Source organism: Carassius auratus, chromosome 10 (genome assembly GCF_003368295.1).
Source record: "Carassius auratus strain Wakin chromosome 10, ASM336829v1, whole genome shotgun sequence".
NCBI lineage: Eukaryota > Metazoa > Chordata > Actinopteri > Cypriniformes > Cyprinidae > Carassius > Carassius auratus.
In genome coordinates this window covers 20,075,296-20,092,658 of record NC_039252.1, presented here as the reverse complement: position 1 = coordinate 20,092,658, position 17,363 = coordinate 20,075,296, and the positions used below count along the sequence as shown (strand labels likewise).

The 17,363-nt window shown below is 37.3% G+C and overlaps 2 protein-coding genes across 2 annotated transcripts; both read right to left on the bottom strand.

The window, feature by feature from the left end:
- Positions 1–9,627: 9,627 nt before the first annotated feature.
- Positions 9,628–13,582, bottom strand: LOC113110230 (alpha-2B adrenergic receptor-like). The gene has a single exon (XM_026274315.1). The coding sequence runs from the start codon at positions 12,494–12,496 to the stop codon at positions 11,126–11,128; it is 1,371 nt and encodes a 456-aa protein (XP_026130100.1). The 5' UTR covers positions 12,497–13,582; the 3' UTR covers positions 9,628–11,125.
- Positions 13,583–14,303: 721 nt separating this feature from the next.
- Positions 14,304–17,341, bottom strand: LOC113110232 (zinc metalloproteinase nas-14). The gene is made up of 9 exons (XM_026274318.1): positions 17,192–17,341; positions 17,008–17,055; positions 16,882–16,928; positions 16,232–16,313; positions 15,941–16,055; positions 15,675–15,847; positions 15,208–15,289; positions 14,987–15,108; positions 14,304–14,387 (listed from the first exon to the last, which is right to left on the bottom strand). The coding sequence occupies exons 1-9, from the start codon at positions 17,229–17,231 to the stop codon at positions 14,350–14,352; spliced, it is 747 nt and encodes a 248-aa protein (XP_026130103.1). The 5' UTR covers positions 17,232–17,341; the 3' UTR covers positions 14,304–14,349.
- Between the last annotated feature and the right edge of the window lie 22 nt (positions 17,342–17,363).

Here is a 17,363-nt window from a genome sequence, read left to right as displayed (position 1 = left end):
GAAAAACTGTTTTTGGATATTATTTTCTAAGCTGCTTTGATGTTTTCGAAATTGAACTGTTCATACACTGTTTGTTCCTGCTCTGTTGCGATTCAAACCCATGCAACTTCAAACTTCTCCAACCTATAAAAAATAAAAAATAGATTTCAAAGGGCATATAATTTTCTTTTTCTACTCCATATTTTGTTAAATCACACATTCGGTGACTTTTGAAAATTATGATTTAGCATCACAAAAGCATCCATGCGTTGAAACAAATATTTCCCTACACTAAAGAAAGTTTGGCTAAAGAAAGCGTTGTTCTGTCTGGGTATTGGAGGGTCATTTGTGATGATTACAGCCTACGCATTTTTATTACACCAGAGGCGATAATTCACATCCATTTCCTACGCACTCTGAAGCATAATGAATGCAAACTGAGACAAATGTATGAAGAACACTTCAAAAATTCCTCTAGTGCTCTCATGTTGCTCTAGAAATATTTGCTTCAGTACAAATTTGCTGTTGCCTCCTGTAAAAAAAACAACAACAATCAATTTTAATTTAACTTAGTACAAATGATAAAAACAGTAAGGTTCAGTATTTGCAAAGATTGCTAAAGGAAATGTCAAAGGTTAACACTGAGTATATCTAAAGGATTGAAAAGAATATAATTATAAACAAAAAAGCTAATTTACTTTGCTTTCTATAAAAGAACATATTGTAACAAAAGACTTGTATTGTTTTTATGTATAAAGTTAATTGTAGCTGCCACTAAAAAATATAATAAACTGACCCTTAAAGAAAACCTATTTTTAGAATAAAAAAAAATGTCACATTTAGCTCATGTCTGGGGGCAAACACGAGCGCACACACTCAAACAAATTACATTTGTACAAGATGTAAGATGCAGAAATCAGGTTTCCTGGTCTGGTCTGGAAACTTTCTGGGCTTGGAAGTTATGTCTCTCTGTTTCCACAAAATCTAGTTTGGGTGAATTGTTGGGTTCATGTGTCTTGGCTTATTGTCCTCAATTTCCTCAATTGTTAAAAAAATCAGGAAAGACATATGCATGCTAAATGAATGAGGTTACAGTATGCATTTTAATGAAATCTTTTCTGGTTTGGTTTTAAATCACAAGGGTGAATGTGGAAAGAATTGGTTCTTGCTAAATCATAGATCAGAGGTTCTCTTTGTTTACTATTCCTTGTACTTACCCTTCATACAAAAGCTGAGAAGGTGGTGATTATGAAATTCAAGTTCCAAGAAACACATTAAATTATACAAATAGGAATTGTCGAAAGATTCCATGAATCTAACTGTCATAAAGATGCTCTTTCTTGTATGTTTTCAGTGAGGAAACAAAGGTACTAAATGAGCCTTGTGTAACCTTCATAATGATGCCTCATGATTCTGTAAGAGTAAATACTGCACAAAACATTCTGTTTTAGTCAACCTTGGAATAATGTCCTGTTTTCTTTAGTCTATATTATGCCACCTGACTATTAATTCCTGCAAAATCACCTACGGAACATGTTAACAACCCGGGGCTAAAACATGAAACACAATCACTGTCAAGTAAACAAAGATAACATGGGAATCTACTCAGACAGACTGACCTAATGCATTATTCATGCATGTACATAATGAGAAGGGAGATAATCAAGCTTAAGCGATCAGTTGTATAAATGAAACAAATTCATTGGGGGATGGGGTTATAATTAATTATGCAGTGCATACTCAAAGCAAAGAGTCCAAACACAAACAATACAGTAAAACTTTTGGAAAAAGTGCCATAAGCCCAAAATAAATCTCAGTGGATGCTCCTAGAAAGCTGGGATTCTCAGTTGGGTTTAAGTATCAACTTTATCTCAGATGTTTCTGCTTAAAAGCCACTGGAAAAATAAAAACACAAAACAAAACTTAAAGAAGCTAAAAAAAAAACAAAACAACAAAAAAAGACTTAAATTAAAAGTATAATCTTATTTAAAGGAGAGGAATAGTTCATTAAAAAATGAAAATGTAATCACCGTCAGGCCATCTAAGATGTAGATGAGGTTGTTTCTTCATCTTAACAGATTTAGAGAAATTTAGCATTAAATCACTTGCTCACCCATGGATCCTCTGTAGTGAATGGGTGCCGTCAGAATGAGAGTCCAAACAGCTGATAAAAACATCACAATAATCCACAAGTAATCCACACCACTCCAGTCCATCAGTTAATGTCTAGTGAAGTAAAAAGCTTTGCAAAAAAAAAAAAAAAAAAACAAGAAGTTTTAACTTCAAGTGTACTTTCTTGCTAAAATTCAAGTCCTCCATCCATAATACGGCTTTATTCAGTGAAAAAAAGTCACTTGTCTGAATCAGGAGATATACTGTATATGCACAGATCATATACATTTCTGTATATGCACAGAAAACTTTGTGTGTAAACTGACATCTCTGAGATTCACTGAAGAGTCAAGCTTGAGCACTTTTAAGATCCCTTCTGAAACCTTAGGATCAGGACAGGTCTCCAAAATCTCGATTTGCTCTTACTGTCAAATAAATGAGATACTGAACAGTTTATCCTTTCCTTCAGTAGTTCTTTTAAACATTTAAGCTAAATTTTGCCATGACATTCTAGCGTGCCATGATGGATCATCGAGCACAATTCCTGAAAAGGTTATTATTAAACAGAATAAATTTTAACTATATGAAGTTAACCAGGCTAACCCTCATTCAACAGACAACAGTGTCTCTATGGCTGGATAATCTTTAGGACACTAAAAACATGCCAGAACTGATCAAACACAACACCATGTTTTAAATTTGCTTTAATTACTCCACAAAGACGAAAATCTTTTATTCATGAGTATGCAAAAACTAAGAACATTGGTGTATCTTAAAAGTATAATTGCACTAAACAGTTGTGCAATATTAAAGTACTTTACACTGTTAGTGCTAAAGTAAAATCCAACATGACAGCAAGCACATTCTTACTATATTTCAGTCAGAACCACTTTCATCATTGCAAAAAAAATATACGTACAGTTAATGTTGGCGGTATGGTTCTGTTCTGGGCGAGTTAGAAGCGGCGTGAAGTCAAGCATTAGAAGAGAGGCTGAATGAATGGGATTTAAATAGACTGCTGTAATATGCCGCGTTTCCACCGCAGGAACTTTACCCAGGAACTAGGGACTTTGGCCTGGTACTTGGTGTGTTTCCACCGCAGGAACCAGGAACTAAATAAAGTTCCAGGTAAAAAAATACCCCTCAGAAAGTCCCTGCTGGCGAGGTGGTACTTTTTCAAAGTTCCGGAACTTTCGGGGGCGGGGCTTTGGCGCTAAACATTCTGATTGGTTGAGTTCACACTGCATTGGTTGAGTTCAACCACCATTTATTCGGATCAACATTTTCAAAATATTACTGTTATTGTGTCATGAAATGTAATTTTAAAAGTATTTCAGGCGAGAATGTAGTTGTTTAAAACTCAAATCTGTTGTTTATTTATAAAGACAGCGCCTATTTAAAAATGTTTTTCGCCGATCTCGGAGATCAGCACACGATCAGCGGGAGCTCAGTGATCATCTATCCGCCGAGAAGCACCCTCACCTCGGCTAGACCTTCTGATATGTGGCGCTGTCTCTGATGTCTCTTTAGTGGTTAAACATAAAATATAATTCAGCTGCGGGGTAAATCTAACAGGTTTTCTTTGGCCTGTATTCAAATTATCTATATGTTAAAATGAAAATAAAAAAGGCAAATTTATATAACATTTCGTTTCATTGTAATGGCTGCATATACACATATCCCTGAACTAAGTACATTTCTGCAGCTGTTATTATGCTTAAATGAAAACCAAAGGAGGCAGTGGTATTTGATATCCCATTTCATTTTATTGTAAATATACAGTAGGGAAAATTGCAGTAGCAAGACGAGCTAACTGAAGTTATCAAGTATAATATATATATATATATATATATATATATATATATATATATATATATATATATATATATATATATATATATATAGTTACGCTGCTGTTTATAGATTTACCGGACTTGCGTTGTCGCAGACATCACACTCCCCAGTCGAATGCACAAAGTCTGACCTACCGATGATGCACGTCCAAAATCAGCGTACTTTATTTTTTTTTAATCAGCGGTACTTTGTATTGAGAAACGCGCGCGGACCTCCGTCACCAGTCTATTTGCCTAATCTTCCCGGTACTTTACACTGCGGTGGAAACGCAGAAAGCAACAGGTCTGGGGGGAAAAAAGTTCCTGGGAAAAAAAGTTCCTGGTAAAAATGTTCCGGGTAATTTCGATGGAAACGCGGCAATAGGTGACGAAACTGGATTGGTACACGTCAGGAAGAGCTGATCGTCAGCTGATGCAAGCATGACTGACGTGGCCCGCCTGAACTAACGCTAAGCTCAATTTCCTAAAATTATATTAAGCTTGGTTAAAACTGTTGAGCATCTGCTGACATTTCCTCAAGGTTATGATTATATACTTTATCATTCAGGACAAATAAGCATAGCAGATGCCATTTTAATGATTTCTACTATAAAATTTCCATTTGAATGGTCAGATTTTTATTTCTTCTCACGATTTTCAGCAGAAACATCGGAAACAAAGTTCATATTGAAACAAAACACAACTGATATCTCCATTAAGTCTCCATAGTTATGAAAAATCGAACTCCGAGCAAAAAAAAAGAAGCTATTATATGTAACATTTTCAAACTTTAAGCATTTAGCATTGTCTTAATCACACATGTAAGTGCAAAATGTAAAAAAATCGATGTCAGATCATGTGTCAGAAGAAACATCCTGGTCCAAGTTTTTTAATAGCAGTAATAGCGTGTGTGGGTAGTGCCAATCAGTGCTCTCTATTCGTGTTGTCTGCAAAGGTTTGGCGGTGCGCCTGTGTCTCACGCGAAACACTTCATACTAAAAACTTAGAATTAAGTAAAAAAAAAAAAAAAAACCTGTAATTTTTTCCTATTTCACTGGCTGCATCTGACTAAAAAAAAAAAAAAAAAAGCCCCATACAAACATTAGCATTGCTTTAGTGTGTGCTATTCAGGAAAGTGATGATTTTTACAAACATCATCACTCACAATATATTCATAAAGTTATGAGACACTTAGCATCATTATAAAACACTTTCAGTGTCACTGATATACATCACTGAAGCAATTCTTATGACATTCTCTGAATATGAAACAAACCTCCAGCAAACCAAAACCTCGGTTTCATTAGAAAGAGAAGCTAAGTTCCTCATATCAGTGACGGCTTCCTTTGAACATCCTGTTCTAGTTTATTATCCTCAAGTTACTGCCAATGGCCATTTCTTGCCAATCGATAGGGACAATGCATGTTAATGAACATTTGTAGTAAAACAAAATGTAAAAAAAGATGGATTATAGCAATATTGCTAATTTACATCCGCAATCCCTAGGAAGGTACACACAATGATACAGACTCAAATACACATACTGGACAACAGTACCTAAAAAACATCCAGCATGTAAAAATGAACCCAACCTATTTATATAAATGGACAGAACACAGTTCTACTGGGGCGAGTCCAGATAACTAGAGCTGTGAAGTAAATTCATATGCTTTAGATAACAGCTCTTAATGGTGTCTGCTTACAAAGCTCCATTCAGAGGCTCTGACACCGCCTAGAGTGATTGTGGAGACCTACAAATCTTTACAATGTAGTTTTGGCACTTCAAGCCATTAAACAACCCATTTTGATTATCTAATTTAATTTCAGTGCCCACCCCATAAATTAACTACTGCAGATTTTATCAAAGAGCCACACAGCTCTTTATCGGTATGGTGAAAAGTAGTCAGACATATGCATGCATGCAAGAAAAAAAGGATTTTGAAATTGGTTTGTTCATAAGCATGTGGTTGTTGTCATTATAAAAGTAAATCCAGCAGACCTCATAATCAGCATCTTTGCTTCTGAAGCCTGTGTACAAATACGCCCACCCTGGCCCGTGTGAAAGCATCTGTTTCTACAGCTTCAAAGAGAGGAAGGGACACTTAAGATTGCAGAGGGAAGCATCGTTCACAAAATGAACATGCAACTGGATGGATGAAAATATGAACAGCTGCCAAAAGCATATTTTGCCACAGATGTAATGAAGAGATTCAAAGCGTAATGGAAATGCAGATGGTTGTGTGTTCATTCCTTAGATAACCTCAGGTTTACATGAGCATTAATAAACTGCATGAAGGAACGTCAACGTTGCACTAACAACCACAGAATATCAGCATGCATATCTCTTGAGGTAAAATGTAGAATGTGATAAAAGGTGGTTTGTGGCATCGATCTTAGAAGACCAAAGTAGCAAACAACTTATAACAGAAACATGGTTCCAGAGTCTAAGAGAAAGAAAGAAAGGGTAGGTGTTGAGTGGACATTTTCATTTTTATACAATTATAATTAATATAAAATAAAAATAAAATGATTAAATATTGAAAATAAACATTTAAATAATCTAAAACATTAAAATATACATTTGAATTTACATACAAATCTATTTTAATATATAATAATTATATGTTAAATATTTTATAACACAAATAAAATTAAAATGTTTCAGTTTGTGAGCAACATCAAGTCATGGCCAAATATATAAAGGTGCTGGTCTTATAATTAGAATTGGGAAAGACTACTGACTTGACAGTTGTCTAAAAGATGACTATTGACACCTTACACAAGGAGGGCAAGACACAAAATGTCATTGTAAAAGAGGCTGGCTGTCCACAGAGCTCTGTGTTCAAGCACATTAATAGAGAGGCAATTGCAAAGGGAAAGAAAAGATGTGGTAGAAAAAAAGTGTACAAACAATAGGGATAACCACACCCTGGAGAGGATTGTGAAACAAAACCCATCCAAAAATGTGGGGGAGATTCCCAAAGAGTGGACTGCAGCTGGAGTCAGTGCTTCAAGAACGACTACACACAGACGTATGCAAGACATGGGTTTCAGCTAGGGATGTCAACGATTAATCGATGATCGATTAATTGTCGATAAGAGATGCAATCGATTAAGGCTATCGATGGTCGGTTAACCGATTCAATGTTGGGCTGCGTGCGGCTCATGCGCACTCAACACGTGCGAGCGGCTGTGAGTGACGGTGACGATATATAAAAGCATCATCATTCATTCACAATGTACAAATTAAGCTTTTAATGTGATTTAAACTTTAAAGTACATTAAAATAGAAACAACATAAAAGTTCTTCAACATTAAATGCAATAGAAATGTAGTTACTAATCATTTCATCAGATAACTGTTTTATATCGTGCGCTTTGCAGGGCTACGGGCCACAGTGACAGGACAGATAGTCTATTCATTCCTACAACTTGTTAATTCATTCCTACGAATTATTAATGTGGCAATTGTCCATGTTTCATTAATTTTGTTCCCTAAATAACCCATGATTTAAGTGAAATAAGGGAACAAATTAATAAATCGAACGAATTCTTAATTCATGAAATCTTTAATTTCCCTTCCCATGTTTACCACAGTAAGAGATGCGAAAACAGTTATTAAAAGCGAAAGATAATAAAATAAACCTGGGAAATTAGAGGGTTAGACTATGAAGATTTAGGAAAAGAAACAATGCCTAAATATACTGAATTTGTGGAAATTCGTGACCAACCGGCAAACCAGAACAAAGCCGCGTAAATGAAGACTATGGGGTCCAAAAGCATGGTCGCGATGTAACATTTTCCAGTTAACCTATTATTCCTCTAATAAACAAAGCTTTTATACCACACTTGTCAAAATCAGATCTTATCATTTCTAAATAAATAATTGCTGGATTCAAAACAGCGATTAATAGGCGCTGTGACCGACACATTCCTGGAGCATTCAGTTTAAATAGACCGTAGTATACCGGTCCACTCTGCTGTTATATGCCAAGGACGTTTTTGCTCATATGAAGAGGATCATCTTTTCCGTCTATATGCGAATGCGTGTTAAGTACAAGCCTAGTTTACATTATAAATAATAGTTTAACATTCAAATACATTGCGAATATGGAAACATTTCGATTTGTGCCGAATGAGACATGAGCAATAACCTCCAAATAAATCTAGCCAAAGCCGCGCTCGCTCATCCTCGTCTGCACGCATGCACTGTCACGATCTAATGCGCTGTATGCCGGATTTTTAAAAATCTGACATTTTCTAGGACAGAATCCAGCAGGATCAAATTAATGTGAGCAACTGTGTTTTGGTGCAGCAGCGCCGATGTAGTTCACTTAATGTGCAGCGCAGTCACACGCGCTCCACATTTAGGATAATTTTATACAATAATGTCAGTTGAAAACATTGCAATTGTGCTTTAAAATACAACAACGAGCAACACAAAACCATTTAAAGAGGCGCATTCAGCGTTCTCCGTGCGGGATTGGAAATCAACAAAGTAAAATGACCTCAAAAGTATGGCGCGCTCTCTTCATTTTATCAAATGATCATAATCGCATCTATTCATTTTATAATCCTGCTACTAGCATTTTATTCAGACTAAAACCTCTTTAATTCAAGTGAGAAAGCGTTTTGTGTGTGTGTGTGGCTTTTGCACATCCTGTCATACCGCTGACTGTGTGCCTGCAATAGACGCATTTTGCAGTATTATGGTTAACGATTAATCGATTAATTGATCGTTAATTTAAACGACGATCGATCATGGAAATAATCGAAATTTGACATCCCTAGTTTCAGCTGTCGCATTCCTTGTGTCAAGCCACTCTTGAACAACAGACAGTGTCAGAAGCGTCTCGCCTGGGCTAAAGACACAAAGGACTGGACTGCTGGTGTGAGTGGTCCAAAGTTATGTTCTCTGATGAAAGTCAATTTTGCATTTCCTTTGGAAATCAGGGTCCAAAAGTCTGGAGGAAGAGAGGAGAGGCACACAATCCACGTTGCTTGAGGTCCAGTGTAAATTTTCCACAGTCAGTGAAGGTTTGGGGTGCCATGTCATCTGCTGGTGTTGGTCCACAGTGTTTTCTGAGGTCCAAGGTCAACACAGCCGTATACCAGGAAGTTTTAGAGCACTTCCTTGTTCAATGCAGAAGAGCTGAAGGCCACTATCAGAGCAACCTGTGCTCTCATAACCCCTGAGCACTGCCACAGACTGATCGACTCCATGCCACGATGCATTGCTGCAGTAATTCAGGCAAAAGGAGCCACAACTAAGTATTGAGTGCTGTACATGCTCATACTTTTCATTTTCATACTTTTCAGTTGGCCACGATTTCTAAAAATCCTTTCTTTGTATTGGCCTTAAGTAATATTCAAATTTTCTGAGATACTGAATTTGGGATTTTCCTTAGTTGTCAGTTATAATCATCAAAATTAAAAGAAATATATCAGTCTGTGTGTAATGAATGAATATAACATACAAGTTTCACTTTTTGAATGGAAATAAAATAGTGAAATAAATCAACTTTTTGATGATATTCTAATTAGATGACCAGCACCTGTATAGGCACTCTAGCCTGTGATGATTCCAACCAATCTAATTGACGACATTAACATAATTAAATAAAAATAACAAAAACTCAGGTTTGCTAACAGACATCACTTGCACATCAGCTACCAATTACTCAGCAAAAGATGCATATGGTTCAAATGTACATTTATTTTCACAAATATATTTGCTTTACATCAACAGTTCATTTCAGCAGGACAGTTAATGGGACCAAATTCTGAGAAGCAGTTTTATTGTCAAGAGTACATGCCAAGATTTACTTACCTGCACTCACAGTCACTGATATCATTGAGAAGCTAAATTAATGTGCGCAAACCTTCTTATGACAGCACACACACAAAAAAAGTCTTATCAAGAGGCATTAATAAGTGTACAATTCATTTACATAATTGCCACTCTCTTCTTTAGACACAAAAACACCGGAAGAGGTTCTGATAACCCAAAGGATCAGACACAACAGCAATTACTTTCAATCAGAATCCATCAAATTAAGTGATAACAGAGACTGAGCACACTCTTATCCAGGAATTCCATGTCATTCATCGGTAAAACTGTGAAAACCAGCAAAAATGTCAGTCAAAACCATGCTTTTAATCAAAACGGAGGGTGTTTGGGTTCAATTTTAAAGCTAGCTAAATGCATTTGCTTTATTTTCTCTCACTCCAGAGAGCAAAGCCTCTCTCTGCGTTGAGAGCTCTGGCACTTTTCCAGAGAGGTGAAGCTCTCTGAAATCTTCTCATATCCAGCTCTGTGATCTCACAATGCAGCGGAGCCAGAGGTGTCTCTAAGAAAGAGCTGCATTGTCTTTGAATGCACACTAGAAATGTCACAAACAACATCCTGGAGGGCAGTGCATCTCTGGAGAGACACCAGCACAATCTTGTGAGAGTTCCTCGTGTTTGATGTGGCACCTCAGCTGATGAATTACAAAAATGAATGGAATGTGTGCCGATATATCCACTCAGTTCAGGATAGGGAACTGCTGATGTAATATTAGTCATCAAACACTCAAGAGAAAAGTACATAGCTGTTCTTTAAAATTCTGCATACAGAGGAAACCATTATGTGAATTTCAGATATGTGTTTATCCGTATGCTTTTCAAAATCCAGTCAAAAACATGGACCGGTAATTTTTCACCCCAAAATTAAGAAATAAAATAGTCTTGCTTTGTGACATTATTTTGACAGGACAACTAAAGAACAAAAATAAAGTAACTAAACATGCTCTTTCCAAATCCCTGCCATGCAAAGACATTTATAAAGACTCAAAGACAATCCTGAACATGCAAAGGAAAAAATTCTACAAATGGCTAGTTTCTTTGGCAAGAAAAACTAATTATCAAATGATCTTTGTTTGTAGAGGCTTTGTAGGTGCAGTTTTCAATCTTTCAACTGATATATAAAAATACTGATAAAAAAAGTTCCAACATTGAGAACAAATCAAACAAAAGTAATTGGGTGTATCGCAACTTTTTAAAATACAACGTGCAGTCAATAATGGAAAGTTTGGGCTGAAATGATTTTTTGCCACGAAAATGTCTAAAATTATAGATGAAATACTGGAGTAAAATGACCCTGACCAGTTTTGTGAGGGAGCAACAACATTTTATGACACTGTTTTTTAGGGTTGTCCAGTTTCAAAAAGAACAGTCCTTACACCTTTTACACAGAATCTTTTTGAAGGCTTTACGGAAGTCCCTGTTAAAGATGGTGTAGATGAGTGGGTTCAGGGCACTGTTGCAGTAGCCAATCCAGAAGAAGAACTTAAAAAGTGGCTCTGGTAGTTTACAAGCCTCTGGACAAATGGCCTGCAAGCTGTAGCTGAAGAAGAACGGGAACCAGCAGACAACGAAAACCCCAATGACGACAGCTAGGACGAATGTGAAGCGCTTCTCGCGGACAATCATGGCTTTCCTCCTGCTGTTTGGAGTTCCTGCTGGTTTCATGTTTGAAGAGGCCAGCTGGCTGCCCTTTGATGTTACAATGACTTTCCGATATGTTTGGGCTGGTGAGGATGTCTGGTGGCCAGGCTCCAGCTCCCCCACACTGGAGGTTGTCCCGTTGGCATTATTTTCCCCAACCACCTCGGCGTCTGAGCCGGAGCTTGAACTGTCCTCGTTGTACTTGCACCTCCTTGAGAGTTTCATCTTCTGCCGAGTTTCTGCTGGTGGTTGAGGCTCGTTTACAGTGTTAAATCTGGATCCAGTCATATTAGGGACATTCACAGGGTCAACACCTCCCTGGTTTTTCCCGTTCTGCAGCTCTCGGCCAGGTGGCACACCACCTGCAGAGTCTTTCCTCGGCTCTCCTGGAGGACATCTAGTGTGCTTCTTGGCAATCTGATAGATGCGAACATACACCAAGATCATGATGAGGCACGGGGCGAAGAACGACCCAATGGAGGAGTACAGGATGTACCAGGGGTCCTCGTTGAGTTTGCACTGTGGGCCGCAACCATCCTTATCCAGAGGGGTCTTATTCATGGATACCAGCGGCGGAAAAGAGATGACCGCAGAGATGAGCCACACCACCAATATAGCCCCCTTGATCTTGCGAGGGGTGCGTTGGGTCGCATATTGCACTGGCCGGGAGATGGACAGGTAGCGGTCCAGGCTGATGGCACACAGGTGTATAATGGAAGACGTGCAGAAGAGCACATCCAGCGCTAAGATGATCTCACACCAAAATGACTCAAAGTACCAGTAGCCCATCAGCTCATTGGCCAAGGAGAACGGGATGATCAATGTGGCCACCAGGATGTCCGCTGCAGCCAAGGACACCAGGAAAAGGTTCTGAGGTCCTCGTAAAGAGTGACACGTCAGGACTGCGATGATCACCAGGATGTTCCCAAAGATGGTGAAGAGCATGATCAGCGTCATTGAGGTGGCAAATGCAGCTGTGGTTTCAGGAGAATAAGAAAAATTGGAATTGCATGCTTTAACCTCAGAACTAAGATTTTTTCCTGCTCCCAACCTGCATGCAGCATATGGAGGATGTATTACAGTCATACTGAAGTTCCAGGCAAGACAGAGAAGTGCAAAGCAGTTTATGTTAAAGAATTAAATCCTAGCGTAATCCTTCCAAAGGCATTCTTTCTTTTAGAAAATCACTGAAAGTCAAATGACTAATATTAGTCTTTACATCAAAGAATGACATCCTTTAGACGCTTCCTTTGACGAACTAAAAGAAGAAAAGAAAAAACACTAAATGAAGATATTACACTTGCATTTAGGAGATCCTGCAGTCCGTCTATTTCACTACTAAATCATTCAAAAAATCAGCAAGTAAAACGTAACATGCGTAACTACAAAACGGGCCACTTTTAATAAAAAGGAAAAAAATAATTCCAAAGCATAAGTCAAATGTTTTAAATAACTGGATTAGTTACCCAAACTACACAAAAAGGCTATACAGTATATATTTATATATCTGGTCTGATCTTGAGGTGTAAAAAAAAAAAAACAAGACAGCGTGCACTTGCAGCAATGGAACAAAGGCGCTTGGAGATGCACAAAAGGACACTTGCGCGTCAAAACAATTTACAAAGTTTTTAGACCGTAAAAAACATTCAAGTAAATTTGCAACATATAAAAATAAAAAACATTATTAAAACATGGTAGATCCGTGGGTTTGTGTGTCCGAGCAGCTCTGAAATTTTCAAGATGCGTAAAAAGGTTCACGGTCTCCAAGCACGCGCACCAGCCAAGCCAAAACTAAAGTTCATAAAATACCAAATGTAGTAAAGACAAATGATCTTGGCATAAACAGTTCCATGTCATATAAGTGGGGGAAAATCCACGAATGCTCCAATAAGGGTTAGACTTGAATTATTGCTTTCAATATTTTACAAAAAACACTTCCTTAATATCAGCAGAATAAAAAAAAACGCGAATTCGAATAAATTAAGTCCTTCTTTTGCTTTCTCCATTATTTTATTCTTATACCATTTTCTTCTTCTTGACTAGAAGTTTGCGCATCAGTCACCGGAGTGAACGGACTCGAGTCTCACTGAGCGCGCCCGCCATGACGTCACGCAGATACCCGCTTCTCGTGACGTCACGTCAGAGAATCACTCCTCCTCTGGGTTATCAGCCAGATGTGCAATTTATAAACCTGCAATTTATTATTATTTTATTATTAGTGGATTAAACGGAAACCGCGTCTAAAATGAAACGTTACAACTTACGGGAAAAAGTGCCAAAAGCAATTGAAAGAGGATTACTGCAAGAGGAGGGAAACAAAACGAAGCGGTAGCCTATGTAAAAACGGTTTATTCGTGAAAGAACCATTAGTGAGACTTGTACTAGCGATTTGTGCAACATCATTCCCCTGCTCTTCCTTAGTTGATTTTAGATTTATATACATTTAAAAGATACAGAAGATTTCAGGTTCACGAGTACCAACTCCCGGTGCAACTTGTAAACGCAAAAGAGGTCTGGCGTATGAAACTAAAAACTTACACCCATATACACAATTATTTAAAAAGGCCACAGGTAAAAGGTAACGAAGAATACAATTGACTAGAATCACTATGCATATAAAGACTGCTTTTATAAAATACAATAAAACGATATCAGATGAACCGAACAAGGAAAATGGATTGTAATTAGCAAGCATGCTTGTGAAAATAAACTCAAATTCACTTAAGAATCTAAAATAAAAACACTAAAACTGATCTTCAGGAGACGGTACTATAGGTACATCTGCGCCTCATACGTCCTTTTTGTAACACAGGCTGACATTTTTCACCTAAAAACGCACTGTGACTACCACCTACTGGAAAAACATACAAATTACAATAAAAACAAGAATTTTGGACATAAGCATTTCGATTTTGAAACCTTTATTTTTCTTCCTAGATTTAAAATTCCTCTGAAGAGTTTGCTTCATCATCCTTGTCTGAAATGAAGAAAGCAGATTCATTCAGAAAGAGCATCTGGAAATCTCAATGTCAAAGTCACAGAACAAAAGACAAACCAAAGATAAAAATCAATAAATAAGTGCAGCAGGCCTTTTAGAGATACTGCTATTGATTCAGTTCACTTCCTCTCCTCAGCGGTCAGAGCGCTAGCGGGTCATTAAAGCATTTGACAGGTCAGTTCTTGGTCCATATACAGCTTTCCATTTTTATACCGCAAAGCCTGAGGTTTTTAATTTTAGTCTCAATTTCTTACATTCCTAGTGTCATTTTAACATTGAGAGCCCATTATAGATTTCATACACATTTTGAATTATTTTCCCTTTTCAGTTTAAATGCTTTATCAGCTGTTTGAACTCATTCTGACGGCACCCATTCACTGCAGAGGATCCACTGGTGAGCAAGTGATGCAATGCTACATTTCTCCAAATCATCTGCAGTACATCTACATAACCTTTAATTTCAAGTAACAAGTCTATTTGATGTTTTTAATAAGGTGATGAGGTTTTTAATGAGGCAACCATAAGATCCACTGGTATTATGGGAACCATAATATGATAAATGTGCACATATGACGTACCACAGTGGTACAGCTTCTTGATCTTTTGCACATCAAGATCAGACAAGTGAGTCCTCTGGCCGATCTTTAAACCTTTCTCTTTGGGCTCAATTGTGGGCATTCCATTGCTAGAGAAGTAATTGCTGCAAAACAGAATAAAAATCAGGACCAATGGGATGCTCAGCCAACAGAAAGCACATCATGCAAACTATTTCGGGATACATTTTGACTGCAACTCTTACTTTCCATAATGCATGATTGATTCCGGGTCATAATTCAGACCGAGGGTGTTCCCCTTTCTCTTCACAAAATTTATCTCTTTCCCTGTAAATAGAAACAGATTTGATAATTTAAAGGCCTCTGAATTATCAACATGAAAACCTTGCTGGAAAAACCAATCTACAATCAGGCTTTTGAGAATTTTTTTGTTCTTTTCTAAATCACTGTATTTGATTGTTTTCCATTCCACAATTAAACTAGGCATTGTTTTCCTGATTATTACAGCACTTCACATTGCAGGCAAAACAAACGTGGTTAAAGAAACCTACACTAAACTTATTTAAAAAGAAGTCAATTTTTCAAAATAAAAACATTTGTAAAATAATGCAAAAGTGCGACAGTATGATCCCACACTAAACTGAAATTAAACATAGTAAAATTACTACTCTAAGTTATGACGAATTCCTTTAGCAATTGTTTTATACTGTACCAGGCGCAATGTTTTCTTCAAGTATAGTGACATGATCACCACGGTCATATCGGGTATGCTCATGGTAAAAGCCGAGGGAGTGAATGATCTCGTGGCAGATGTTCCCAACCGTACATCTTGGCCCAATCAGAAGAGACTGCTCACCCCCCAAACACCCAACATAAGATGCACACCTTTTGAAAACAACAGACTAGATTAGATAGTCGGTGATGACGCTAGGTGGAAAAGATATATAAAAAAATCCTGCAAAAATGTCTGTGACTCACCCTTTTGCATATACAAAGTGCAAATAGTCAGTTTCATTAGCATGTGGATGAAATCTGACGCATGTTTTCTGGGAAATCATATTTAAGGCTTTAAGAATATCTTTAGTCCTGTCCTCTGAAGACAACAAATACAGAAACATTACTTCTGAATATCGATGCGTCTTCACATGATATTACTTAAAACACACAACTTGCATTTTGAATCATAGGAATGGTGACGATTCCACTAGAACACGAAGATATTAGGGTCATATCTGCAGAAAACAGCACCAAACATGCAGGAAAACTCACCAAGAGCAAGATCAATTTCATAAGGCACTGACAAACTTCCATTCACCTCAGCCCACAGCTGACTCACTGCATTCCTGTCAGTCTAAAGAAACACAGACGCAAGATGTTTTTATATCGCAAGAGTTCTGAAATGTTGCTTAAATATGCAAATGAGGCATGACACCATATTAAATAAGCACTGGCTTCATTTGGTTTATGTACAACAGAATGTGATGTACATAATTTTTTGCCGCAAGTCAAACTTAAAGGGATAGTTCATCCAAAAAAGAAAATGATCATTAACCCACTTCCATGTTTTTTTCCCCCCATCTGATGGAAATCAATCGCTAGTGTCAATGTTACCAACATACTTCAAAATATCGGCTTTCATGCTCAACATAAGAAAGATACACCTTCAGGTTTGGAACAACTTTAAGGTCAGCAAATGATGAGAATTTTCATCTTTAGGTGAACTATCACTTTAAGTGAAGATTTTTGACTCAGCTAAAGAAAGAAAAACTAATTTTGAAAAACTTTTGGTCTTTAAAAGATACAGGTTGAAATCTACAGACAAACATAGATAAAGTGTAGCCTAATCTTTTACAAAAAGTTACCTTGCTTTAAAAGACAACTAGCTCTAGTCTCGATCGTGAATATAAAACAAGACTTACTGGCTGTAAAATATCCCCCTCCTGTACAGCAACGTCTTCCTCGAAATCTGTTAAAGACATTGATAAAGACATTAAATCAGATCTAAAGGTTCTGATCAAAGGTTCTGCGGTTGGGTGATATCTCACCAAGTAGCGTTTCACTTGTCTTCATCAGAGGAGGCGGTGATTCATATCCTGTGGATAAAAGAGATCAGGTCACATAAGTTTAATTTGTTAAAATAAAAGCTGCACAGTTTTCCTTCAGAGGTCTTCGATGTAGAATCTAATTAATTTCTGATTTACTTGGGACAGATTTGTTTGATCAGCGTACCTTCAGAAAACCATGAGACCAGTAAAACAAACCACAGCATTTTAAACCGCTACTAACTTGGGGAAACAACTAGACAAGCATATCCTCTTAAACACGTCCTAGACTTGCTACTCATTTGGCCACCTGGGGCTCTTGATTGACAATTAGATGTGTGAACTTCAATGAGATCCCA